General features: G+C 48.6%; 1 protein-coding gene across 1 annotated transcript in view; it reads right to left on the bottom strand.

Moving 5' to 3' along the window:
• The window catches only part of ABHD2 (abhydrolase domain containing 2, acylglycerol lipase), a 104762-nt gene that overhangs the window by 52610 nt on the left and 25212 nt on the right, over positions 1–26940 (bottom strand). The window contains exon 3 of the mRNA XM_043554703.1: positions 25803–26002. Coding sequence (XP_043410638.1) covers positions 25803–25996 — 194 coding nt within the window. The 5' untranslated portion in view covers positions 25997–26002. The remainder of the gene's footprint in view (positions 1–25802; positions 26003–26940) is intronic.

Here is a 26940-nt window from a genome sequence, read left to right on the forward strand (position 1 = left end):
GGGTGTGCGCGTGCACCCGTGTGTGTGTGCATACGAGCGTGTGTGCACACGAGCGTGTGTGCACGTGCGTGGTTCTCTCCTTTCCCGTGCACACAGTTGAATCTGCATATGTTCGGTGGACATGTGCTAGAACTCCGCTAGAAAGAGCATCAGGTAATAGTTAAATGTTGTAACATTAAAAAAAAAAGCAGCAAGGAATTCCTCTTTAATTCACACCCTGCCGAAACTCAAAGGTACAGGGCAGAAGGAGCTCCCAATACACGGCAATCTATCCGCAGGATTTCCTGGGGCCCCCGAGGCCACCCCACGTTGGCTATGCATCTAGAACTTACTGTCGAGGTTTAAAAGGTCATCTGACAAAATGAGTGGCCCTCTTCTCAAGGGTTTGTAACTTTACACGTTGGCATTTGTGAACGCAGCACTTGACTGGAAGCCTCCCAAGTCCACAGGCCCCGACCTTGTCCCCTGGGCAGGCCGCTCACTCTACAGACACGGGTCCGCCATTTTACACTCTGCCCCTCACGGTTCCCTCTCCTTCCGCAAGCCCAAACCAAAGGGACACTTCAGTGTCACTTCAGGAGTGACAATGTCCTGCAAACCTCACTTTCAAGTGGCTGATAGTGTCCTTGGCTGGCTTTGTGCCAACCAGCAGCCAGAAAGCGAGTCAGGTGCTGGGGCCGTTTAGGAGACATGGGCTCAGGACGTTTCCTCAATCTCCAGAGAATGCCCATCTCACGAGGCCCTCCGCTCTGCTCCAAGCACACATTCAGGTAAAATAAAAACATTTCCATTTCAAGAAAAATATTTGTCCAGTGAGCAGAAAGATGACCTTTATTCTGAACAAGAGATCTGATTTGCAAGTGACAACAGGGACCAGAGATGCCTCCTGGAGCAAGCAGCTGGCATCTGGGACCAAACCAAAGACCTGTTCTCGGACAGCCTGCCTCGGCCTCTGTTTTCTTTTGGTTCTTATATATTGAGTCAATAAAACTCAGAGATTAGCAAGCCTAATCTGCTCACGGAGGGTTCACAGTCTGGGGGTGAAAGCACACGCGGACAGACCACTACGGTCATGGAGGGGACTGGGCGCTGGGGTCAGAAAGGCAGAAGGGGGTGATCTTATGGGGAAGCTTAGTCACATGGCTGAGAAGTACCAGTTTAACCCAGTGCGTGATGGGGAGTGTTAAGGACCGAACGTCTGTGTCCCTTCAACATTCATGTGTTGAAGCCCTGACCCCCCCCCCCCCCATTGTGATGGTACGTGGAGGTGGGGCCTTTGGGAGGTGAGTTTAGATGAGGTCATGAGGGGAGAGTCCCAAGGTGAGACTGGTGTTCCTATAAGAAGAGGGGGAGGGACCACAGCTCTCCCGTTTCACCAAGTGAGGCCACAGAGAGAAGGTGGCCATCTACAAGCCAGGAAGACGGCTCTCACCAGGAACCGGATCTGCTGACACCTCATCTTGGACTTTCCAGCCTCCAACAACAGTGAAAAAGAAATACCTGTCGTCTAAGCCACCAATTTTACGGCATTTTGTTATAGCGGTCTGAGTTAAGACAGGGAGCGTGAAGTCCTCAGAGAGCAGGGACGTTCTGAGCATCCGACCTCTGTGTCAAGGACTGGACTGTCTCTCACTTAGTCCGTACAACAGCTCTGAGTGACGGTATCGCCCGTTTTACAGATGAGAAAAACAGAGCCTTGACTTGCCTCCTTTCGCAACGTCAGGCTGAGAGGACAGGCGTCCTACTGTGGCACAGTCAAGACACATCAACTCCCTCAAACACAGATTAAAATAACAAACATCTTTGTGCCTGTTTTTTTTCCCTGTCTGATCATCTGTCCGCACGTTATATTAAATCATGTTTCTCCCAACTGAGAATTGAAGTTGTTAGAACTCCACTTTGGTTTTCTTCACATACATGAAACAAAAAACCATTTCTTTCATTTCACATGTGGTTCACAACTGTAGCCGACTTCTTAATGTCAGCGAAGTTCTTTTGGGCAGATTAATCATCTGGAGGGTGATTCATTTGAATTCACATTTGAATATTTCTAGGACGAGGGCAGGGTCTCCCCAAAAGTAATGAGACGCAGGAGAGAGGTTGGAGGTGCTGTGGAAAGGCAAGAGGTGTCCGATCTGGGGAAGCATTTTTATCCTCTGTTAATGAGGGAGGCTAAATTAATTAGGATGAGCGTCAGTGGGGGGAGGGGGTAGAGGGGGTGCACGCAGGGGGCAAAGCTTTGTGGCAGCTCCAGAAGTCGGAAAACTGAGCTCTAGGTCATTGTGTGTGTGTGTGTGTGTGTGTGTGTGTGTGTGTGTGGTGAGGAAGCAGGGAAGCTATAGGGCCCTTTCGAGGTCAGGGGAACATTTACAGGCACTTACCCTGGATCCTGACCTTCCAGAGCTTCCCCTCCACAGGCCCTGAACTCAGGACTCCTGCTCCTCCTCCTACGGACCCCTGTGGTTCCCCCTGTGGCCTCTCTCCCCTCATCCAGCCTGGCCGATGTGAGCCCACCCCACTGGGCGTCAGCCTTCTCCAGCCGTGGGACGGACCCTGCACGACATCACACCAGTGCTGCTGGGGAGGCAGGGAAAGGACTTCATCATTTGCTTCGGGACTTTCATCTCAGAGTGGCAAGTGGCAGATTCAGCCTCCCAAACACCCATTAATAAGCTCATCAGAAATCTGCTTTGCGCACAGCGTTTTCCCCCACCGGGCAAATACTTCTTCACAGCTGTCGTACATTACATTTTCGCCGTCGCTGCTAGCTGTTCTATTCCTGAATTTCAGGATTACGCACAGGAAAATTCCAACGCAGAGATATATTCTGTTTCTGCCCGACGTGACCAAAAGTGGCCGGAGGAAACGAGAGAAATCAAATTCTGTTCCTGTGACTGGTTTCTCAACATGGGACAGAGGCCACCAGGCCGAGGTGGCACATCTATGACCCATCCTCTATCCTGTGCGAGCTATAAGACACGAATGTTAGAACAGGTAAAGAAGTCACGATAAAACTGCTTAAAAACAAACCACGCTCTTTTGCTTCAAGGAAAAATAAACTCAATTTTCAAGTTCAAAGAAAACCAGTTAGAAACCCTCAGGATTGTATTCACACGTTAAACGTATCTGATCCCATTACTTTCTGCTCCGCAAATAGCTTTTCGGACCGGTCACACCCCTCCCTACGCAGAGGAAAGCGCAACCCTCTTTCCTGTGCATCTGGACCTGGTCTTGACGCTGCTTTCAGGGGGCTTGTAGCTTATTAAGAGGCTGCAGGGTTCCACCTGCCAAGTGTCACCCATGAAAGAGCCTGTCCTGCCGAGAGCCAGTCACATATTAGTTACCCAGGTAGGAGACTCTATTGTAGACTCGCTCGGCTCATCTACCCTTTGCCCAGAGCCCACTCCTCCCAGCCTCACCCTCCCTATTGCTAAATTAGGGATTTGGGAAACCTGCTGGTGCTGACCAAACAGGGCGTGTGCTGATGCCCAGCACACTGGACACCTACCTCTGTTTTGTCCCTGTCTCCCCTGACCCCCCTCCCCTGTCACTCACACAGATGTCAACCGGCTGCTCTTTGCCCGATCCAGGGTTGCCTTTGGTCTGCGTCTCAGCCCGAGGCCACCTCAAAATCTGTGCCAGGTCTGGACAAGAGGGAAGACGGGAGCTGAAAAGTCACATTGGATTTGCTACTATTCCTCATGGGGGACCTAGAATACCTAAATGTGAAGGTCTTGGATGATCTACCTGGAATGCTCTCCAGGAATGCCTTAATCAAGAGACGACTTCTAAGAATTAAGATGCTGACATGGCAACATCAAGCTCATGCCTTGCTTTTCCTTCATGTGCAGAAAATAATTCACAAAATGGCAAGCCACAACGTTAGAAAAAGGTGGGTTCTTCAAAGCCATCTACACATTCAATGCAATCCCGCATTCTTCTCAGAGCTAGAACAATCCTAAATTTGCATGGAACCACGAAAGACCCCAGATAGCCAAAGTAATGTTGAAAAAGAAAACCACAGCGGGAAGCATCACAATCCCGGACTTTATTAGCCTGTACTACAAAGCTGTAATCATCAAGACAGCATGGTATTGGCACAAAAACAGACACACAGACCAATGGAATAGAATAGAGAACCCAGAATTGGACCCACAAATGTATGGGCAAATAATCTTTGACAAAGCAGGAAAGAATATCTAATTCTAAAAGAGACAGTCTCTTTGGCAAATGATGCTGGGAGAAATGGACAGCAACATGCAGAAGAATGAACCTGGACCACTTTCTTAAAACACCAAAGTAAATTCAAAATGGATGAAAGACCCAAATGTGAGCCGGGAAACCATCAAAATCCTAGAAGAGAAAACAGGCAACAACCTCTTTGACCTCAGCCCCAGCAACTTCTTACTTGACACGTCTCCAGAGGCAAGGGAAACAAAAGCAAAAATGAACTATTGGGACTTCATCAAGATAAAAATCTTCTGCACAGCAAAGGAAACAATCAACAAAACTAAATGGCAGCCAGCAGAATGGGAGAAGTTATTTGCAAATGACATATCAAATAAATGGTTAGAATCTAAAATCTATAAAGAACTTACCAAACTCAACGCCCGAAAAACAAATAACCCAGTAAAGAAATGGGCAGAAGACAGAATAGACATTTTTCCAAAGAAGACATCCAGATGGCTAACAGACAAGTGAAAAGATGCTCAACATCACTCATCATCAGGAAAATACAAATCAAAACCACAACGAGATAGCACCTCACACCGGTCAGAGTAGCTAAAATTAACAACTCAGGAAACAACAAACGTTGGCGAGGATGTGGAGAAAGGGGAACCCTCGTGCACTGTTGGTGGGAATGCAAACTGGTGCAGCCACTCTGGAAAACAGTGTGGAGGTTCCTCAAAAAATTAAAAATAGAACTACCCTACGACCCAGCAATAGCACTACTAGGAATTTATCCAAAGGATACAGGAGTGCTGATGCATAGGGACACAGGTACCCCAATGGTTATAGCAGCACTCTCAACAATAGCCAAATTATGGGAAGAGCCCAAATGTCCATCAGCTGATGAATGGATAAAGAAGATGTGGTGTATATATACACAATGGAATACTACTTGGCAATGAAAAGTAATGAAACCATGCCATTTACAACAATGTGGATGGAGCTGGAGGGTATTATGTTAATTGAAATAAGTCAGTCAGAGAAAGACAGACATCGTATGTTTTCACTCATATGTGGAAGTTGAAAAACTTAACAGAAGACCATGAGGGAAGGGAAAGAAAAAAAAAAGGTTACAAACAGAGAGGGAGGCAAACCATAAGAGATGTTTAAATACAGAGAATAAACTGAGGGTGGTAGGGGATGGGGGGCGGGGAAAATGGGGGATGGGCACTGAGGAGGGCACTTGTTGGGATGAGCACTGGGTGTTGTAGGTAAGTGATGAATCACAGGAATCTACATCGGAAGCCAAGAGCACACCGTATATACTGTATGTTAGCTAACTTGACAATAAATCACACACACAAAAAAGAAAAACTAAAAAATAAAATACAAATAGTAAAAAAAAAAGAAAGAAAAAGATGTGTTCTTAAAATATTTAATAAAAAAATATGCTTCTGTCAGTAACTATATACGTCATTACTGCTAACCCACATTCAAAACTTTACTCTGTTCCTGTTCCCAGGGAGATCACGACCATGAGAAGGTTAAGAAGAAAATTTTATAATGCGCTTTAGGGCTTTAGAGAGTGGAACAAAAAAACTTGCATTGGAAAACGCAGCACCACAAGCATGCTAAATCTCCCTCAGTTTTCTATAAATTTAACAGAGTCACAGTAAAAAAAAAAATTTTTTTTTCATATTTGAAATCAAACAAGCATTCTAAAGTTCATACGGAAAACTGAACCAGCTATAATTACCAAGGAAATTATGAAAAGAAGTGTAAGTGAGGGGGAGTTAGCACCACCCCCAATGCCTATAATAAAAAACATTTAAAAACTATAAATCTGCTAATGGTATATATATATTCAGGATTATCGACAGAATGGAACAGACTGGAAATATACCTAAATATATCCGAGAAATTTAGTTGGAGAAAAAGGTGACATTTCAGTAAATGGGGTAAAGATGGCTTGTTCAATAAACAGTGTTGAGTAAAGGGAAGCCATTGACAAAAATTTAAGTTGGAGCCACACTTCGTGCCAGGATAAATTCCAGAGAAAGTTTATTTCAAAGTAGAAAATGGCATCATACGTGTGCTAGAAAAAAGTGTGGAATTAAAAAATATATATATCGTACAATGAAGACCTTTCTAAGAAAAGCAGAAATCCCAGAAGCCGAAAGAAACAATCAAAAGATTTAACTCTGCAAACATATTTTTTTTTAAAAATTTGCATGGCAAATACCACCATGGGCAAAGTAAGAGACAAATGACAAACTGAGAATAAATATTTGCATCGCATATCACAAAGGGCTAATATCCCCAGTACATACAGAATTCTCCGAGGTGATCGGGAAAAAGACCAACGACTGTCAGAAAATGGGCAGTGGCTACCAATAGGCAGTTAATAGAGAGGGAAAGAAAAATTGTTCTTAAATGTAAAAAAGACGCACAGCCTCTTTCATAAGGGGAAATACAAATAAAAAAATCACAGTAGGAAAATACTTTTTACCCACCAGATGGGCAAGTATAAAAAAGTAGGAGACCCCCTTCTGTTGGCAAGGTATGGGGGGAAGAGACACTCTCCCTCGGGGCTGGCGCGGACGGGCTGAGGGCACTGGCCAACGTTTTCCACGCACATTCCCCTCCGACCCAGCGATTCCATTTCCAGTTTTTCCTCCACGGACGGGTGCGCATCCGTCAATGCAAAGTGACGTGTTATGGCATTGTGAAAGTAGGCTAGAAACAAATGAAACCTCCATCAGCAGAGGGATGAAACAGAGGAGTCTCCATTCTGGAATACCACGCGCGCGATGGAGGCGATTCCTACACTCACGTGGCAACACCTCTCGGTGACATTTCACGAAGAGGAGCGAGGTGCACAGAGTATACGGTATGCGGCTCCGTGCAATAAAAGGAAAAGCCGTATGTGAGCGTGCATGTGTGTGTAAGTGCCGGTTTTGCGTGAAAAAGAAATCAAGAAACTGGGAACGTGTAACCGTGATAAATGCACTCGGATACATGGGGGAGCCTAAGGACAGCAAGGACAACACTGGAGGAAAGAGAGAGCAAGGTCACGGGCTCTACTGGTGGAGAGAACTTCTGGGAAACAGCCGCTGCTTCTTGAGCAAGGGGAGCCCTGAGCTGAAAGTGAGAGGAAGGAAATGATACAGCTGCCCTGGAGCTTTCAAGGAGAGGAACACAGTTCCAAAAAGCTGAAGGAAGCCACTGTTGACGGCTGTGGGGTTGCTCTGCCAAAATGGCTGCCCTCTCCTCGGGCATGAGAACGCAGGAAAACACTTCCTCAAAGAGTCAGCAACTCCACCCTTGTGAAGAGGCACCACAGCCCAGGCACCGACCCTTCATTCTTGTCCACACAACAAGACAGAGCACCGCACAACCATACAGATAAGCACGTTCTAGAAAGTTCTGCCAAAGCAAAGTCTCTCTCTCTCTCTCTCTCTTTACCTGTGAAGGACAAATGCGAAAGGCAGCGAGCGGCTGGTGTCACTGCTTATGCTTATTATTGGCAATGCACTACACCTGGCTTTCAAAACCATGAAGGGTGGAGTGTACGTTCAGAGTCCTTCTGATTTTATTTCGTATCAAGTTGAAACAGCTAGAAGAAATAAGTTTAAAATTCATCCATATCCTCACAACCCTTACAAAGGGAATTCATTTTTGTTTCCTTTATATCTGTATTTATTTGAAGTTAGAGTATTTACCTCGTTAAATAGTAAGATATAAGTATATAATTTTGTCTTTTTCCCCAAATCCATAGTTATTATATTAAGTTCTAGATGGCTGCACAAAACTCTATCCCGTTTAGTAGCTACAATGTAGGGAGTAAACGTTTACGTAGCACCTTGTATGGGTGCGTGACGTAATCTGATTTACCCTCTACAGCAACTCTTACTGTTGGGAAATCCCCTTTGTTTATAGACCAGGAAACCAAGTGTCCAAAGAGCTGGTAAGCAGCAGACCGTGCCTTTGAACCCCAGTGCGTGTCTGACCTGACCACCCACGTTCTCTCCCCTGCGTTACACTATTGCTGTCTCTAGCGTGGGGCACGTCTGTGCCCAATGTCTACCACCATAAGCGGTGCTGGTGGAATATCTTCCCATATTTCATTTTTTCCTTTCTAGATTACTTTCTTCATTTCAGTCAACATACGTGTCCATCTTCCAACAAGATGACTCCTCACCCTTCTCCACTCCCAATTCCTGCTTCGGAGAGACCGCTATTTTCAAGTCTTTTAGGGTCCCTGTCACCCCATACGTGCCTCCGTACTCCTGGATGCCGTGCCTGGCGGGCTGGCTTTTGCACGCGTCTCCTGGTAGCCTACCGAATTCCCTGCTGTGGAGACCGTCAGCTCTAATACACCGCCCCTAAAACACGCACCGTCCCCTCCCTTGTTCTTTCAACCTTGGTACAGCAACACCTTTGGTTACATTAATTTTCAGTGTCCATATGATGATGTAAATCAGTCACAACTCAGTCACATATCCTTTTGGTGAAGTTCCTTATTTTCCCCAGGTTATCACTTTTGTCATTTCCTCAGTAGCTTAGCGCGTCGACCGCCAGCCTATTTCCAAATTCTGAGGGACACTAGGTCTCTGCACAAAGACATCAGGCAATCACTGGTTTCACTTTCTCCTGGAGACACCGTTCGGGGAGCCCTCCCTCCATCCTGCAAGGACCCCTCAGCTCCCTCCTGCATCCCGGGCCCCAAGGCCACTCTTCCTTGGCTTCCTTCCTTTGGGAGAGGCTGGCTTCCACTAGCTTCTTGAGACAAAGTGACTTGGAAAAGAGAAAAACACCTTTTCTTTTTTTTTAATGTTTATTTTTATTTTTGAGAGAGAGAGAGAGAGAGAGAGAGAGAGAGAGCGTGCAAGCAGGGGAGGGTCAGAGAGAGGGAGACACAGAATCTGAAGCAGGCTCCAGGCTCTGAGCTGTCAACACAGAGCCCGACGCGGGGCTCGGACTCACGGACCGCGAGATCATGACCTGAGCTGCAGTTGGAGGCTTAACGGACTGAGCCCCCCAGGTGCTCCAAAAAACACCTTTTCTGAGAGCAACTCTCCATGTCTGAAAATGCCTTTATTTTGCCCTCACGCTAGACTGAGTTTGGCTGGTATAGAATTCTAAGTTAGAAACCATTTTTACCTCGGGATTTTGAAGGCCTCCCTCCACTGTCGTCCAGCTTCTGGTCTTCTGTCGGCATCTGGGTCATTCTGAGGCCCGATCCTCGAGCACCATCTCCCTCCTTACCCTCTGCAAGTTCCGAGGTCTTGCTTTGTTACGAGTGTCCCACAATTCCACCAAGAGCCTCCACCGGGTCTTTTTCCCTCCCTGGGCTAGATTTTCGGAAGCTCTTTCAATCTGGAGGTTCAGGCCCTACGCTCATGGGACAGCCAGGGGATCTTTCTCTGGTAACGTCTTCCCCTCCACTTTCTCTAGTCTCTTGCCGGAACTACCATTACTTGGATTTTAGGTTTCTTAAGACTGTTGCTCTAATTTGTCTTCCACTTTCCGTCTCTTGTCTACTTATTCTACTCGCTGGACGAGATCCTCAATGGTATCTTTGACTGCCTCGATTCACCTTCTTCATTTTGTGCTCCAAAAGCACTTCCTGTTCTCGGAATGTTCCAATTTTAGAGGCTCCTCTTGCCACGTGGATGTATACCTTCTCCTCTCTCCAAGTACGCTCATTATGGGTTTTCGTAACTTTACTTTGGCTCATTTCGCTATGTTTCTTCCACCTCCTTTCTTCTGCTTGCTCTAAAGCTGTCTTTCATGTTCAAGGCTTTTCCTCCTCTGTCCAGCGACTCCTGGTCGTCTGCTCCTTCTGCAGAGGACATGCTGAAGAGTGGATACACAGCCATCTGACAACACGGGCAGACCTGTCAACCTGCGGACTCCAGCCTCTCTGCTAGAAGACCCCCAAATATGAGTGTCTCTGGGACTTTTCTCTTGGGCCAGTCAGTTTCCCCGGGGGAAGCCTCCCATCTCCTCGGGGAACCTGGTCATGGCTGGGGCCTTCCAGGTGCAGACTCGATGGCCTGGTGCCTCACTCTCACTCTTTTTTCTTTTTTAAATATTTTAAGAAACTTTTTAAATATTTATTTTTGAAAGAGAGAGAGAGAGAGAGAAAGAAAGAGAGAGGGAGTGCAAGCAGGGGAGGGGCAGAGAGAGAGGGAGACACAGAATCGGAAGCAGGCTCCGGGCTCCGAGCTGTCAGCACAGAGCCCAATGCGGGGCTCGAACTCACGAACTGCAAGATCATGACCTGGGACGAAGTCGGACGCTCAGCTGACTGAGCCCCACAGGCACCCTAGCTTTTCTCTGTGTTTAAGTAACTTCTTTGGGCTAAATTTATAAAGTGGAATCAACTTTTTTACTCCTTTATTCACGATCTGTGTGTTCACGTATTCAGTCAGTAAACATTTATGAAGCACCTACTATGTGCCAGACACTGTAGTGGGCAGTGAAGACACATGGTGTAGGGAAAAGAACAAAGACTACGGGGTCAGAGAGACGAGGGTGCGATCTCCATTCTGACACGCAGCGACTTTGGGCAAGTCAGTTCACCTGTTGGGTTACGTTTACTTCTTAAAGATTGGAGCACAGAGGTGGGTTTAATCTGAGGGTTAAAGAAAGCGTACTGAAATCACTGAACTTAGCAGTTGAAGGATAGGAGCCCCCAAGGAATGGTAGTATTTGTTATTACTTGTTACGTTTGTTGTTGCTAATAGTAACTTATCTCACAATTTATCATGGGATGCAGACAATAAAAAACTTTAATGCCGATGAGTATAATTCCGTGATGGCAGAGTCAGCTGCTATGAGACAACAAAGGGCAGAAGCACCCACAGGGGCACCTCAGCTCAGGTCATGATGTCACACAGTTCATGGGTTTGAGCCCCGCATCAGGCTCTGCATTGACAGCACGGAGCCCGCTTGAGACTCTCTCTTCCTCTCTCTCTCTGCCCCTCCCTTGCTCGCGCTCTGTCTCTCTCCCTCTCCAAACAAATAAGCACGAAAAAAAAAAATTAAGAAAACACAGAAGAAAAGTGCTCACGCTGAGTGTGGAGGAGGGTGTCCAGGAAGGCCTCCTCCAAGAGGGGGTGTCTGTGCGCTCTCAGATAAGGAGGGTGTGTAAAGGCACGGAGGGGCCCCAGGGGGAAGGAATGGCAGGTGTGAGACGCTGGCAGGAGAGAAATGTAGGGCGATCTGACGCGTCTAGAACACAGGGCACAAGGACAAGGGAGCAAGGCTGAGGCTCGCCCTCGTCCTCCAGGCAGCTTTAAAGCAGGGGCGTGACACATCAGAGGTGCGCTTCCCAGGGCAGCTTAGGGGCCTGGGAGAGAAATCAGCTGGGGGCAGAGCACAGAGATGCGGCCACGGCATCAGCGCGAGCAAGGGCCGATGACACCCTGGACGGAGGCAGAAGCAAAGGACCGGCGCACGCTGAGGAGGTTCGGCTGACAGCACGTGGTGACTTTTGTCACTATCGTCCTCCCCTGTGTGCTGGACACAGGGTAAGTCTGCACTTCTGAGGTTAGCGTGGCCTTGAGCCTTGCTGTAACCAATGAAACAGGGAAGGAGATGACAAAGTGTCACTTCAGGGGAGCAGGCATTAAGAGCCAGCGTGTGGGTTGTCGCGTCCCCTCTCCTGCCTCGGCGGAGCCTGTGGAAGCACAGGTTGAGGCGACACCTCCATCAGCTGGGGTCCCGGTGACAATATGATCAGTACAGCCCTCCTCCTGCTAAAGTCAAGGAGCAGCATGAGTGAGAAATACATGTTTGTGGTTTTCAGACACCAAGATTCAGGGTGCCAGGTGGCTCAGTCGGTTAAGCGTCCGACTTGGGCTCAGGTCATGACCTCACGGTCTGTGAGTTAGAGCCCCGCGTCGGGCTTGGAGCCTGGAGCCTGCTTCGGAGTCTGCGTCTCCCTCCCTCTCTGCCCCTCCCCCGCTCACCCTCTGTCTCTGTCTCAAAAATAAATAAAACAGAAACAAATACCAAAAAAAGACACAGAGGTCGAGGATCGACACTAGCGTCTCTTGACTACTACTGCGTCCAACTGAATTTCATATTGATCGTATCATAGTATTGACGATGTTGCCAGATTTTCCTCTGAGTAGCCAATAAGGCTTTATTCTTAGAAGTTCCATTGTTACCAAGGCTGAATATTATTTGGTACCTACTGCTAGGATCTCCCCTTGCGACAATTACCTAGGCAGAGCCTGCACCCCCTTGCCCACGCAGTCTGAGTTCTCGTACACTCGTATGAACTCGTACCTTATGCCCTTTGTCATTTTTGCCAGTGCCCTAGCTAATACTATTATTAATGTAAAAATAGCTCCACTAATAGCAGCTGGGCTTACTCAAGACTTACACATGCTAGGCATTCTATAGATCACATCACACGCTGTCTGTCCGTAGCCTCGTACCAAGCCTATAAAGTACTATGACCCCCATTTTACAGGTGAGCAAGTGGAGGCTTGGCAGGGTGGGGTCGCCCAGCCGGGTCTCGAGCTGGCTTCCCCCTCTCTCTTTTTTTTTTAATGTTTATTTATTTTTGAGAGAGAGAGAAAGAGAGGGAGAGAATGAGCGGGGGAGGGGCAGAGAGAGAGAGGGAGACACGGAATCCGAAGCAGGCTCCAGGCTCCGAGCTGTCGGCACAGAGCCCGACGCGGGGCTCGAACTCACGAACCGTGCGATCATGACCTGAGCTGAAGTCGGACGCTTAACCGACGGAGCCACCCAGGCGCCCCCTGACTTTCTGTGCTTTCTAGAAGCCACCTTCTCCTTCAATGGCTTCCTTCTCTGGCCTCTATGACGCTCAAGGCTCCTGGTTCTCCTCCGAACCTTTCTCGCTGCCCATCTCTGGCTCATTCACCGGCTCTTCTTCCCACCTTTGCCTGCTGCAGCCCCCAGCCCCCAGTCTCTCTCTGCTCTCTGCCTCCCTCTCCCCGGCTGGCAGCTGATCTGAAACCCGCATGTCTGGCCTTCAGCTCACACCTGGGCCCCGCTGCCACACTGCCACCTGTCCCTCTGCACGTCCCACAGTGGCCAAAACTACACAGCTTGCCCTGAGGAAGCAGCTTCCCGTGACGTCCCTATTTCTGCCCATGACTTCATTCTTCTATCGGCTGCTCAGGTCCCTTCATATTATCTGCGATTCAGCCCTTTCTGCCAACACCCAAGGACATTCCATTTTCCAGCACACCTACTGATTCGCATTCTTTCCTGACCCCACAAGTGCTCATGGGATCAAATCCAAACTCCTCCTTTCTGGGAAGTTGAGGCCCCATGTGATCTGACCTCTTCTCCCCAAAAGGCCCGGGGCTTCCTGCTGTAATCAGACAGTTCTTGTCGCATCTCATGATGACAGAGGGACTTGGCAAGGAGCTGCTCGGGAAGCAGCTGTGGGGACCAGGCCAGTGATGGGGCCCAAGCCCATAAGCAAACAAAATCAAGGGCACGGCGAGCAAAGGGCAGAGAGAGCGGCAGGTCCAAAGGGCGCACAAAGAGCACCAAGCTCGTTAGGAATCACAAGAGAGACGGTCCAAGGCCAGCCAGGTGAAGACCCATGGATCTGGGGGCGGGGGGCAGAGCAGAGTGGCCGTGGGGTCAGGGCAAACCAGCGACAAAGAGGAAGTGTGCCAAACAGGCAAAGCCTCAGTCGCCTGGCGACTGGAAGGCTGGTGGGACAAGGGAGCAAAAAAAACGCTGGCTGGAAAGCGAAGTCGCTCTTCTACCACAAGAGCGTGTCTAAATGAGCGATCCCGCCGGCTCTCGCTCACACTGACCTCCCTACCTTCTCTCACAAGGCCCCACTCGTCCAAATCGACTCATCTTACAGGGCCACACAAACCTCAACATCCAAGCCACCACAGTACCATCTACCTCTTTCCCTAAGCTCCTTTAACATGCCACTGAATTGCTCGTTCGGACCCTTCATCACATGGGTTCCTACCCAAACTATCGACAAACGCCAGGGAGCACCGAATGTGTGTAATGCAGTGGCCACAGAGAACTCAGGACATTTTAAGACGGTTGCTCTCTTTAAGCCTCTCAGAATAGAGTTGGCCTGAAGAGGGGGAGACACACGCATGGAAAGGACACCGCTTTCCTTCCTGTCGTCAGGTGGGAGCCACAGGGACAGCAGAGGGCAAGGGTTAGAGAATGCATCAAGAGTCAGCAAGTGAGGCGGCCTGGAGGGAGTTGTCGGGAAGGTGGAAATAGGAGTAAAGGGATTATGTGTGGATGAGAGGAGGCGAGTGCGAGGTACACAGTGAAAAGACTGAAAAAGCAGGTTGTTAAATGTTAATGGACGAACTTCAAAAAAATCTATGTCCTGAGAGGAATCTTCCTTTATTGAAAGGCCAAGGAAGGAAAAGTCCCAACTGTTATGGCCTGGCAGATTTCAAATTAATACACAAAACAAAACACAACACACAAAAAAACAAACAGGGGCGCCTGGGTGGCTCAGTCGGTTGAGCGTCCGCAGTTTGTGGGTTCGAGCCCCACGTCGGGCTCTGTGCTGACCGCTCAGAGCCTGGAGCCTGCTTTGGATTCTGTGTCTCCCTCTCTCTCTGCCTCACCCCCATTCGCACTCTGTTTCTGTCAAAAATAAACAATATTAAAAAAAATTAAAAAAAAAAACATACACAGTTTCTCACTTCATGTTAGTGAGGAATTAGTGTTCAGCTTTTGTGATCCGGCTGAAAACACCAGCTCAGGGTCTTGTCACAGGAGACTCTGGTGTTACAAGCCACAGAAACGTCAGGCTAGTGTGGCAATGGCATCAGTGGCCAGCGGGAAGATGGAACAGTTTGTGACCTGCTGTTTCTCACGGATCTCTCTGTTCCCAGGAGGCCACAGGTGGTTCTGGATCAACCACTGACCTCCAGGCAAGAAGGTTTCCCAGATGCACTGGATGGTGGCCTCTTTTCACGGCTACCTCAGAAGCTAAGCGGTCTGGCTCGATGCTGTGGCCCGGGCCGACCTAGAGCCCCCACACCATGACGAGAACCTGGCCGAGGTTCAGGGCGGTTCAGAAGCTGCCTCGAGGGCTGACTCATTTCCGTGGCTCCTGGGACACTGCAGACAGCCACCGTGGGCAGATGACCAGCTCCGAGGAGGGCACAGCCCTGGGGGGAGGGTGGCGCTCTGCCTGCCAGACAGTCACCGGCTGACAACAGGGATGGCGTCTCATCCAATCGCGCGAAACATCGATCCGTCAAGGATCACAGTTTTCTGCGGCAGTGAAAGCTTCGCTTCTTAGACTTTCACGGAGCGGCAGGTTTCCTTTAGAAACGCAGGAAAATTCCTTCTTGAGTAACTATGATGCCACCTCGCAGGTTGTGATCCTAGAGCCCAAGGCCCTCAACAGACTCCACCCGTAGGGCAGTCATTGTCAAGGCTGCTGAGGGCGACTGGTTCGTGCACTTGCGCCTCCGATGAGGGCGGAACGCAGACCGCAGTCAGCTCTCAGCTCCGCGGCGCTGCACGGAAACAGTGACCACGCCCACTCACCCTCCAGAAGACACTGGCCACCTTACTGTCTTCATTATACTTTTACCAATCAAGTAGACACTGCTCTGGAGCATAAAGTACCCTATCTATCATAATGAAGGGAGACGTGCCGGGAAGTGGGCAGAGAAAAAAGACCAGTTTGAGATCAGAACCGGTGACCAGAGAATTTACAGAGTCAATAAACACGAGCAGCTGATAAACGGTGGCTACTCTTAGAAAGGTTAGACTTTCTGGAAAACAAGGTCCATTTCCTGCTCCTGAGTACTGGACCAACTGTCAGCCAACTACGTACTGAGAAGGACCACAAAATGGATCTGACCCCTGGCGAGTCCTAGTAAGCAAATTCCGTTTAGTAAAGAACTTTAAGTAAAGGTAAGGATGATTGGTGGACAAAGACGGACCCTGGAGCCTAGTCCGGGAAAGACCAGAAAAGGGGGGGGGGGGTGACCCAGCGATGGGACAGGCTTGCTCGGAGCAGAGGCCCACCTGCCCATCGGAGGTGCTGGGTTTAACTCCGGGGGATGGTGTCAGTGGTAGCCCATGCCTCTTCTGCTTTTTGAAAGACATAGCAGAGCCCTGAAGAATAAACTCAAGCTTGACAATACAACAGGGCAGTGGTTGGTCATACATTTTTAGAACCGGAAGCGATCGCCTTAAGGAGGCCAAGGCACATGGAAGATGAGCCTCTTTCCATCTGAACTAAATCACGGGGGTCTTGAATAGTTTGGATTCCGAATCTATTAGATCTTTCAGCAATTCCTGCCCGAAGGCACAATCCCTAACAAGAAGCTACAATCTCTGTCTCTACCCAGGTTAGAGAAAGTAAATGAATTTTCTCCACAGCCTCAGCTTGGTCATCTTAATGCAGTGCAAGTGGCCTCAAGGATGACAGCACTTGGCTCCTGGCCTCCGGGATGGGTGATCTGCTAGGGCAGAGACAGTGCAGGTGGACGGCATCTAAAAGTTGAATTAAACCTGGCCACTTGCCAACTAACCACCCACCCCCAAACGCACACCCGTGTGTAAAAAACTCACCATCTGATGGCAGAAGACAGTGAGTAACACAGAGAGGGACCAACTCATCCCCGTTTGGCTGGTACCTTCCCTGTTTAACATCGAAAGCCCCACGTTCGAGGAAACCCATCAGTCTTGGGAAAGCTGGGATGTGTGCTCAGCGTAGGCACAGAGGACAGTATCCCGGGCTTATTGGCAACTCTCGCCTTGACAGTTTGGGTTCGGGCCATCTCATCAGAAACACAAGCAATTTCAAGAGGAAGTCACCCGAAAACATGACCTCACCGATGCTAACCATCAATAATCAGTCTCAGTAAAGACGATTTTGAGCCTTTCATCTTTCAAGTGCCCTCTTAAAATTTCCGGGTAAATGTGTCTACATAAGAAGCACATTGTAGCGCTACAGATCGACTTATCAACTGCTAACGATTCACCACAAGAATCTAAGGAAATATTTGCACAGCTCTTAAAATGGGTAACTTAACAGGTCAATGAAACTAAGACACCTGGTAATTAGGAGTTTATCCTATAAAAAGCACAACGCTTTAGTGTTCGGCCAAGGAGGAAGGATCTAAATCCGATCTGGAATGTCTCTGTGAACAAGAGGGAATTAAGAGGAATTTAAGCCCAAGATAATGAAATTCTTTTCAACTTTAACTCACTATAAATAAGCTGTGCTGGTTCCAGAATTTCCACCCGGGAGGGGGCTGGGGGCAGCAATCCGACTGGAAGGGAGTGTGTGGAGCTACCTTTGCAGAGTGTTTTACTAAAGACTGAGCAAATATCAGTTGTCCATATGTAAGCCCCTCGCCCCCTAGCTTCCCTTCTTCCACTGCCACTGCCACTGCCAATAGTCAGCCATATATATATATATTTAACGTTTATGCATTTTTTAAAGATTTTTTCAAAGTTTTTATTTATTGATTTTGAAAGAGAGCACAAGTGGGGGAAGGGCAGAGAGAGCGTGAGAGAGAATTCCAAGCAGGCTCCATGTTGTCAGCACAGAGCCTGACGTGGAACTCGAACCCACGAACCGTTGAGATCGTGACCAGAGCTGAAGGTGGATGCTTACCTGACTGAGCCACCCAGGCGCGCCTAACTGTTTATTCATTTTTGAGAGAGAGAGAGAAAGCGTGAGCGACAGAGGGGCAGAAAGACAGAGAAAGGGACAGAGGATCCGAAGTGGGCTCCTGAGCTGACAGCACAGAGCCTGATGAGGGGCTCAGACTCATGAGCCGTGAGATCATGACCTGAGCTGAAGTCGGACGTTCAACGGACTGGGCCACCCAGGTGTCCCAAACAGACAGCCTTACAGAGAGCAAGGAATGAAATGGCAAGGATATAGGGTGTCCAATAACCCCATATATCACGCTATATATGTGATCAGGATTAGTGCTTCTCTGGAGCGTACTTCTAATTATTTAGTACATCCTTGATACGCAAAAATAGTGTATCTTGCACATCTGTGACAAATACAGTATTTTTATATACAGAATTGGGCTTTTATTGAGAAGAGATAAAAGAGGAATGGATACTTACTGTCAGGAAGTAGAATATGTATGAAGCCATAGGGAGGGGGTTGATACTGTTTGAGAGAAAAAACCAGAAAGCAGATCTCTGCTTTGCTGTCTCAGAAATAACCAGGAGCCACAGCTGTGCATTAAAAAAAAAGTGCCTCTAGAAAATTTCTACAATGAAAACTTAAAAAAAAAAAATTTTAATGTTTATTTTTGAGAGAGAGAGAGAGAGAGAGAGAGAGAGACAGAGCATGAGTGGGGGAGGGGCAGAGAGAGAGGGAGACACAGAATCCGAAGCAGGCTCCAGGCTCTGAGCTGGCAGCACAGCTCCCGATGTGGGGCTCGAACTCACGGACCGCGAGATCATGACCTGAGCCGAAGTCGGACACTCAACCGACTGAGCCACCCAGATGCCCCTACGATGAAAACGTGTTTAAAAATGACCCTTCTTTAAGATCTCCGACACGGGTATCAGAGAAGTAGATCCTCAAATGTTCGTTAACCAAGACTCATGGAAACCAAAGACATGGACGAATTATGACGAGCACAACATTTCCAACAGGAGCCTTGTTTGGAGTTTGTACCCTGGTGAGTGAGGAGGAGAGATGGGAAAAGCATAGTACGACATAAACCCATTAACCACCTATGGAAAGGTCATGGCGTTTCTGCCATCTCTTGCGAGTGTCTGAAGCAACTTCAAAGAGGAAATGCTCAGGGAGGGCACGACACAGGGCAGAGTCAGCTGCTGCTTCTGGCTCGGTGTTGGAATGGGTGTGGCTCTGATCTCCAAGTCTCAGGGATCTGTCGCCCCTACAGAGGACAATCATCCAGCTCCCGTGAGTACAGGTGTTAGCTGGCTGCAGAAGAGAGACTAGTCTCCAGGAGAGAAAGGACCCACGAACATATGGCTGTGGTTTCAATCACACTGCTTTCCTTCTCCGGACCCTGCGGGTTCTTACACGTCTCTTGTGCCCAGTGAAAGCCCCTCAACGATCTGTTTCCAGGCTTGTCTATTAGCTAAGCACTCGGCCCAGCTCCCAAATGCCTTCATCCTGAGCTACACCGCGACCCACACCGACAGGCCTGCTCATGAGTGACAAAGCAGAAGCCTGGCCTCCCACAGGGAATATAGAAATTTCAACAGCAGGCTTCCAGGGATGGGGCACCTGCTTCGTAGCTTCACTTCCCAACCAGGGCCTGGTGATGGAAACTTCGGCGGGGCCCGAGGGGAGGGTGGAGGCTGCAGACTGCTTTTATGCATATAGCTGGGGTTGCCCCGCTTTAATTTAAGACCGAAAAAACCCCCAAGGTGTCTTCTTTCAGAAACAGCGTAAGTGACGTCCCCAAAACTACAGTTCTGTCAGGGTTAAAGGCACACCGATTCTCTGGAGCGCAACATCGCTCACCCACACCCATCAGTGGGAAACGAAAGACCAAAGAGCATTATACTTAAGACCAGCGCGCACTAGGGATCCTGTCCTGTCTCCTCACGAGTGTGGCTCTGCACTTGGGACACCCGTACCTTACAGATGAAGAAAAGAGATCGAAACGATTTCCCAGAAAACAAGGTGGAGTGTGTTGAATGGACACAGGAACCCCACGCTGGGGAAACACGCAGGTGGGAAGAGGGGGGGCTCGTTCTGACTGAAGAGGGGTGGGGAGACATCAGGAGAATTTCTCAGGATAGATGCCAGGAGAGAGGCACTCTGGTGGAGGGAGAAAGGAGGGGGGACCTGGGGATGGCCCGGGGTAAGAGCTCAGGAGGCAGGCACTCAGTGGGCCGCAGGAGAACGCCGCAGGTGGTGAGGCCGGACACGTAGGTTGGGGCCACACTGGTGTGTGGGGTGCCGGCCTGCTCCAGGAAGCCAATTCGGGTGGTACTGTGACACGTGGGTGGGTCAGAGGCAAGGAGGTGACTCAGGACACTCTGGGAAAAGCCCAAGGGAGTGGTAGTCACACGGGTGAATACGGATGTAAAAGGTCCTGACCTGTATACTTAAGGTTTGTGCATTTTACTATATGTAAATGATAGCTCAAAATACCCTTTGTACTTAGAGCGCATAAAGAGAGGGAATGACCCATCCCCCTCTTTAGATTACATAACCTGTTGGGTTTTTCTGGGCCCTGGAGCCGGCTGGAAAATCTGGGAGAGAGATACGTTATTTCCAACTACCTTAAGGATAAAGTAGGTAAGTAGGAGATGCATTGTATAGGCGACTTGCTGAGTGGGTCACAACAGCACCTTTCCAGACTCTCTCTCTTATTTGTACTGAGTGTAAAGTGATCGGTTAGCACCGAAGTCAATGAGGGTGGGGGAGAGAAAGAGAGAGAATCAGCCACTACAGGAGAGGCTGAAGGAAGCCACAGTAAGACAGAGAACGGCAGGTCATTGGGAAAAAACTCCACCAAGACCGTGGAACTTCAAGCTTCTCATTCTTCATAGAAACCATTTTCACATGCTATTGCAACCTATGTTCCCAACAAGCCTAGAATGTGGGAATGAATTGTATTATAGCTATTATTCCTGTTTTGCAGATGAGGAAACAGAGACAAAAATACGAAGAAAAGGGAAACCTACTACATTCCTGAGATTATAACCTGTAAAAATTCCAGGGTATCTGGGTGGCTCAGTCGGTTAAGCGTCCAACTCTTGATTTTGGCTCAGGTCATGATCTCTCGGTTCGTGGGATAGAGCCCGGCATCAAGTTGTACATTGACAGCGGGAAGCCTGCTTGGGACTCTCTCTCTCTCCCTCTCTCTCTGGCCCTCCCCTGCTCATGTGGACTCTCTCTCTCTCTCTCTCTTGCTCTCAAAATAAATAAACTAAATAAACTGTAAAAATTCCTCTGGAAAACAGTTTGGCAAAATATGTAAAATTCCTTCACCTGAGTACTTCTTTTTATACAGCAAATATATTAACAAGAATTTACCCTAGGAAGCAATCAGATCTCTATATGCATCCACCATCGCAATGGTTATAAATTACAAGGATGTAAAAAAGGAAAGAGAAATGCCCAATAAAAACGGAAACTGGTTAAATATGTTATGATGCTTCACACGATGAAATGGCATTACATTTATCAATGGAATTTTTTATATGAGATATGTTTCTAACTGAAACTTTCAAGTGGCCAGTTTGTATGGGTCAATCAATTATGTTACATAATAAACACATATGCACAAAAAACACCGGGGGAAAAAAAAGTCCTTATAAAAGCCAAAGCCCAAGGGGGCTACTGCCAGCCCATCCTAGAACATGGGGGACGGAAACAGGTAGGAGAAGGCAGATACACAAGAAAACCTTCTCTCTGTGTTCTCGTCCTTACTCTAGAGCCAGGACCCCCACCCCCAGGGTCCTTCATCTAAGAGGACTTCTCTGATGCGTGGTTGACAACAGTGGTACTAGACGCAGGTTGCTCGTGCCGAAGGGCACCATGGGAGCGCTGCCTGTTTCATTTTACACAAAAGGAAGCCAAGGGCCAGGAAGGCTGTCACTTGGTTCTGGTTTCCACAGCTCGTGTAGAAGTAGAAGACCGAGGTTTCCATCCCAGGCCAAATTTCAATTCACGGCTTTTTCTCTGTACCACTGCGGCCAACAGCCATTAGAAATTTGAATGGTTGACAGGATTCTCCAGCTGTTAAAAATCAAGTGTTAGAAAATACATAGCGGCATGGGCAAGTATCCATGGCATACTCAGTATTAAAGCAGGCCACCCAATGCTATACAGACAGACCCCTGATTTTGCGGGGGAAAGTCTCTGCAGAAGAAAAAAAACCCACAGGGATGATCACCCAAGGAGTAACGGGATGGAACTTTGAGTAGGAGACTGATAGATGATTTTCGTGTGGTTTACTTTACTTTTCAGTTTCAGAAAACGCATATGCATTAAACTTTTAATTCAGAAAAAAGTGGAGATTTGTAGCATCATCTAGATTTTCTCCCAATTCTGAACTGAGCTTTAGTCTGCCGGGTTTCACTGAAAGCAGACATTTCCTGAGAACAAAAAAAAAGTGAATCACTAGGTAAATATTGATCTGTTGCTTAGTGATCAAGAAACACATCATGCCGTGTTTTCCTCCAGACATTAAAAGATGCGTTTCTAATGTATCTTTGGATAGATTATCTTAAAACAGATTCAAAAACTAATGTTGAAACAGAGAAAAAAAATTTATTCTCATAACATGTTTTCAATCTTCACCTTTCATCAGCTTTTTTTTTTTTTTCCTATAGCAGAACAGCAGGGGGATAAGATCTGATTCCACACCTAAGTCATAATAACCGGCTGCCTTCAGTCAGGTTAACCGAGTAACACCATTAGTTTGCGGGAAATCAGTTAACTGAACTTTCTAGCCCAGGCCATTGTTTGTGAAGGCTGCAGACGGGCTTCCGCTAGGAAAAAAAATCTTCAAAGTCTCAGGAGAAGCACTTTCACCCATAACAGACATGCTTCCTGTCCTCAGCTTCAAATACACGGGAGGCTGTTACAGAAATGTGACACAGAGGAAGAACATCAAGGACAGTGGCTCCCGACAGAGCGATGAAAATAGAAAGAGGGTCACGTGGGAATCGGAAGGCCGCTCTGGGGCCAGTCCTGCCGAAGGCTCTCATCTCGGGCCAGCCCCTTAGTGCTCTCTGCTCACTTCTCTGCACCTTGAGAAGAGTCTGTCCATGTCTCCATGGGTAAGAGGGGAACCAAGGCTGGATTCAGTTACCGTCTCTGCTACTGGGAAGTTTCCTCATCCTCAAAATGAGAGGAAAAACGAGTCCAACCTTAAAGTCATTAAGAGTAAATGAATAATGTCTACGAGAGACTCAGCAAATTTAAAATGCAGTAACATAGACAAAACAGGGTAACGTGAAACACTCTAGTGATAAGCTACATGAGAGCAGGATGTAGTTATTTCTAAGATTAGAACCTAAATAAAAAGTAAGAGGTTAGTTAGGGCGCCCGGGTGGCTCAATCAGTTGCACGTCCGACTTTGGCTCAGGTCACGATCTCACGGGTTGTGAGTTCGAGCCCCACACTGGCCTCCTGCTGTCGGCACAGAACCCGCTTTAGATCCTCTGTTTCCCTCTCTCTCTGCCCCTCCCCTGTTCACTCTCTCTCTCTCTCAAAATAAATAAACATTAAAAAAAAAAAAGGTTACAAGATGGAGGGGAAAAAGTGAACCCTTTTGTTCTTTGATCATTTGTCATGTTCAAGTCAGAGAGCTCGGGTGTTTAGAATTTAACTGTTTAAGTAACGTTCCTACATGCTCGGAGAAGGCTGGTCCCATTCTCAAAGGGACGGGTCTCGGAAGGAAACAGTCTTTGGGGAACTACCTTCAAACTGTGGGTAAGTAACTGAGGCTGATCTCCACCACTCCCTAATTTGGGTTTCACCAGGAGGGAGCGTGTGGCTGGTTAATGACAGGGGTGGTGTCACAGTGGGGGTCCCATGGAGGTCTGTGGCCGGGGATCCACTTCCACACCAGGAGAGTGGGTGGGGCCATCTCAACGGGACGTCATATGGTGCCACACCCCAGGCTGAGGGAGAGAGCATGCCAGAGAGGAAAAAGAACAAAGAGAACTGTTGGGTTTAATGTTTCTAGGTTATTTTTTAAAGGAAAACACGGAAAGAGGTAAAAATCTGCTATAATCAACTTTTTTTTTTTTTTTTTTAAGCTTGGAACTATTATTATGGAATCAAACCATATGTGATGTTTTTCCAGAGCCTGGAAAACAGCAGCTTTTCTGTGGCCTCCTCTAGTTACTCAGGAACCAACGCTGGGTAGAAATTTGCACTCATCTAATCTACACATTAGCTTACCTAGTTACTTAATACCTTCATTTTTTTTCTCTAAAAATAAGATGGCGAGGAACTTGGTCTAGCTGGGTCCCGCTCAATATGAAAATAGGTGCCAATGGTATTGGCCAGTCCAGACTAGTGAATTCTCTAAGTAGTGAAGGGGCGCCTGGGTGGCCCAGTTGGTTAAGCGTCTGACGTGGCTCAGGTTACAATCTCATGGTTTGTGAGTTGGAGCCCCATGTCGGGCTCACTGCTGTCAGTGCAGAGCCTGCTTCGGATCCTCTCTCTCTCTCTCTCTCTGTCTGTCTGCCCCTCCCCTGCTCATGCTCTCTCTCTCTCTCTCAAAAAAAAAAAAAAAAAAAGAATAAACATTAAAATAATAATAAATTAAGTGGCGAAGAAAAATGCCGGCCGATTTGGAAAGCACACGGATTCTGTGCACAGCCCTCAGGGAGGAGAGCTTTCTCACCGCAAACGCTGCTGAATACGAACGACTTTCCTACTGCCCACTTGTCCCGTCCCCCTGTGGTGATGTGAAGGCCCCTTAGCGGTTCCAAATTCGACATGATGACATCTGTACCGTATGCGACACTCCGCAAGTATTAGGCGACACGACTTGAGTTCTGAGTCACTCTCAACTTAACTCTTGGGGCCTGGCGTCACTGTTGCAACAAAGAAAACTCCACGCGAACACCCCAAACACACAGAGTCCACAAGGGCAGCTCGTCGCCCTCGGCTAAGAGCAAGTAAAAATCAACTAGAGAATCACACAAGACAAAGCAAGGGCCCAAACTCTCAGATGGGTCTGTGGCCCATCTGTCCACTCTTAGAAGATCATTTGCCCGATGTCACCGACCCCCTAGAGGGGGCGAGAGGCGCTGTCGGGAGAGAGGGAAAGCTTCTACCACCGTCCACTGAGTATCAGCAACTCCGAGTATCAGAAACTCGAGTTGCCGCGCCGAGGGGACGCGGTTCAGGAAGACGGCTCCGCCGGCAGCCTCCATCGGATGAGGTGCACCCGGCAGAACAGAATCGGCGGCAAGAGGCACAGGTGGTGAAGCAGCAAGAAGGAGAGAGCGGGAAGGGATTCAGACCCAGCAGAGCAAGGGGCGCTTCGTGCCCCACGTGTGGCCCGAGCCCTAAAGGAAGACAGGGCTGTTCGGAAGACGTCACCAGGGAAAAATAACACCACGCGCCTCTTGAAGGCAGGTGTGACGGAACGCAGGCTGCCGCTTCTTCGCCATCAGGTTCCTCTGTCAGAAGCAGCGTTCACCCTTGGCACCTCCCATCTACAGGCCCGGGCCTCGGGCAGGGAGACCTGGCTCCCTCACCACGCAAGTATTCTCTTGGCTACTATTCAGTACTTTTCAATGACGGAGGTGGAGAGTACCCAGCTAGGAAGTCCGTGCTTTTTTGCTCAGTAATTATTTTCGGTAAGCACAGTTCCTCCGACTGAGGACGGACAACAGCACACTTGGTAAAGGGCTAGAAGACGACCTAAACGTGACGACTGCTTTCCGCAAGGCTCTCATCACGGACGCCGACACCACAGTGAGGGAGGGAAGCTTCTAGGCAACGAAGATCCGACCCTGTCTCCTACCCTCCAGGATTCAAACACCAGATGTGTACTGAGACTGTGGTGGTCTTGACACCAATGACCCTATCCTACGTGGATGCCTTGAGGACAAAATGTGACAAGATTCTCTGAACACTGCACCAGCCAAACAGATTAGCAGATGGGCATACGGTGGGCGCGAGGTCTACTCACTCTTTGGTCAGAAGAGGACAGGACTTGAGCAGAAAGCGCGAGAGCCCCGAGTCCTGGAAGTAGAGGTCAGGCGGGGCCGTGGGGCTCTTCAGATTCAAACACCGGACGATCACATATAACACGGCAGCCACTGCGGCCAGCTTCACCCCGTCAAACACGGCCGGGAGCTCGGGGGTCTCCAGCATGGCATTCATCTTGATCTGGGGAGAAGCACACGTCTGGGGTCAGAAGCACAGTGAGGAGGGGAGGAGCCACCACCCTAAGAGGCAAAGCCAGCGATGAGATGTCCATGGCGTCCCCGGGGCAACTGCCATCGGGGCCTTCGAGCCATCACCGGGACTGGCGACAACCCAAATCACACACAGTCCCGAGCACTGATAAACTGGGTAGGGTTTTTGGTTGTTTTTAATCTAACGAGCATTTCAAAGGTAAGCAACTTAGAAAATGCTGACAAGAACATCCTTTGGGGAGCAGGGGAAAGTCCAGCCAGAGACTGGGGGCGGCACGCTGGTTTCTGTGGACCGGCGGCCGTGAATCGCTCCGCACCAGGTGTGTGCGAAGCGACATGGTGACGGCCTGGAACAGAGACCGGGACGGATGCTACTGCCTACACATGTGACTATCGCGTCCTCGGGCCCCACCCCCTATTTTCAGACCAGGAGGGGAGAAAGCGACCTGGGCGTGACTCAGCCATCTGCTCCTCGGGGGCAGCCCCGGTGCTGGGGTCAAGTTCAGACTCGGCCCAGGTGGCAGGGATCTTTGACCCTGGGGGTTTCAGGTAGTGTGAGATGCAACTTGGCCAATTTTTTCCCCCCCAAGGGTGCCTGACTACAACCATTCGTCCCCAAATCAGGGTAAAAGTGGACCGCCAGACCAAAACCAAAATTCGGGAGTGTGGACAATGTGTATGCAGATTTGGCTTTTCCCCCAAGCTCTCCTAATAGTTTATCTTTTGTGGTAGCTTTACCTTACATACAACACACACACACACACACACACACACACACACACACAAACCTTCCAAACACAGAAAACCAAACATCAACAACAACAAGGGCAACAGCAACAAAAATCCAGTCTTTGCCTTGCTGCTCGGAAGAAAAACAGCACATTAGCTGTTACCTTAAAAATCAGGGAA

The sequence above is a fragment of the Prionailurus bengalensis genome, chromosome B3 (assembly GCF_016509475.1).
Source record: "Prionailurus bengalensis isolate Pbe53 chromosome B3, Fcat_Pben_1.1_paternal_pri, whole genome shotgun sequence".
In the NCBI taxonomy this organism is placed as follows: Eukaryota; Metazoa; Chordata; class Mammalia; order Carnivora; family Felidae; genus Prionailurus; species Prionailurus bengalensis.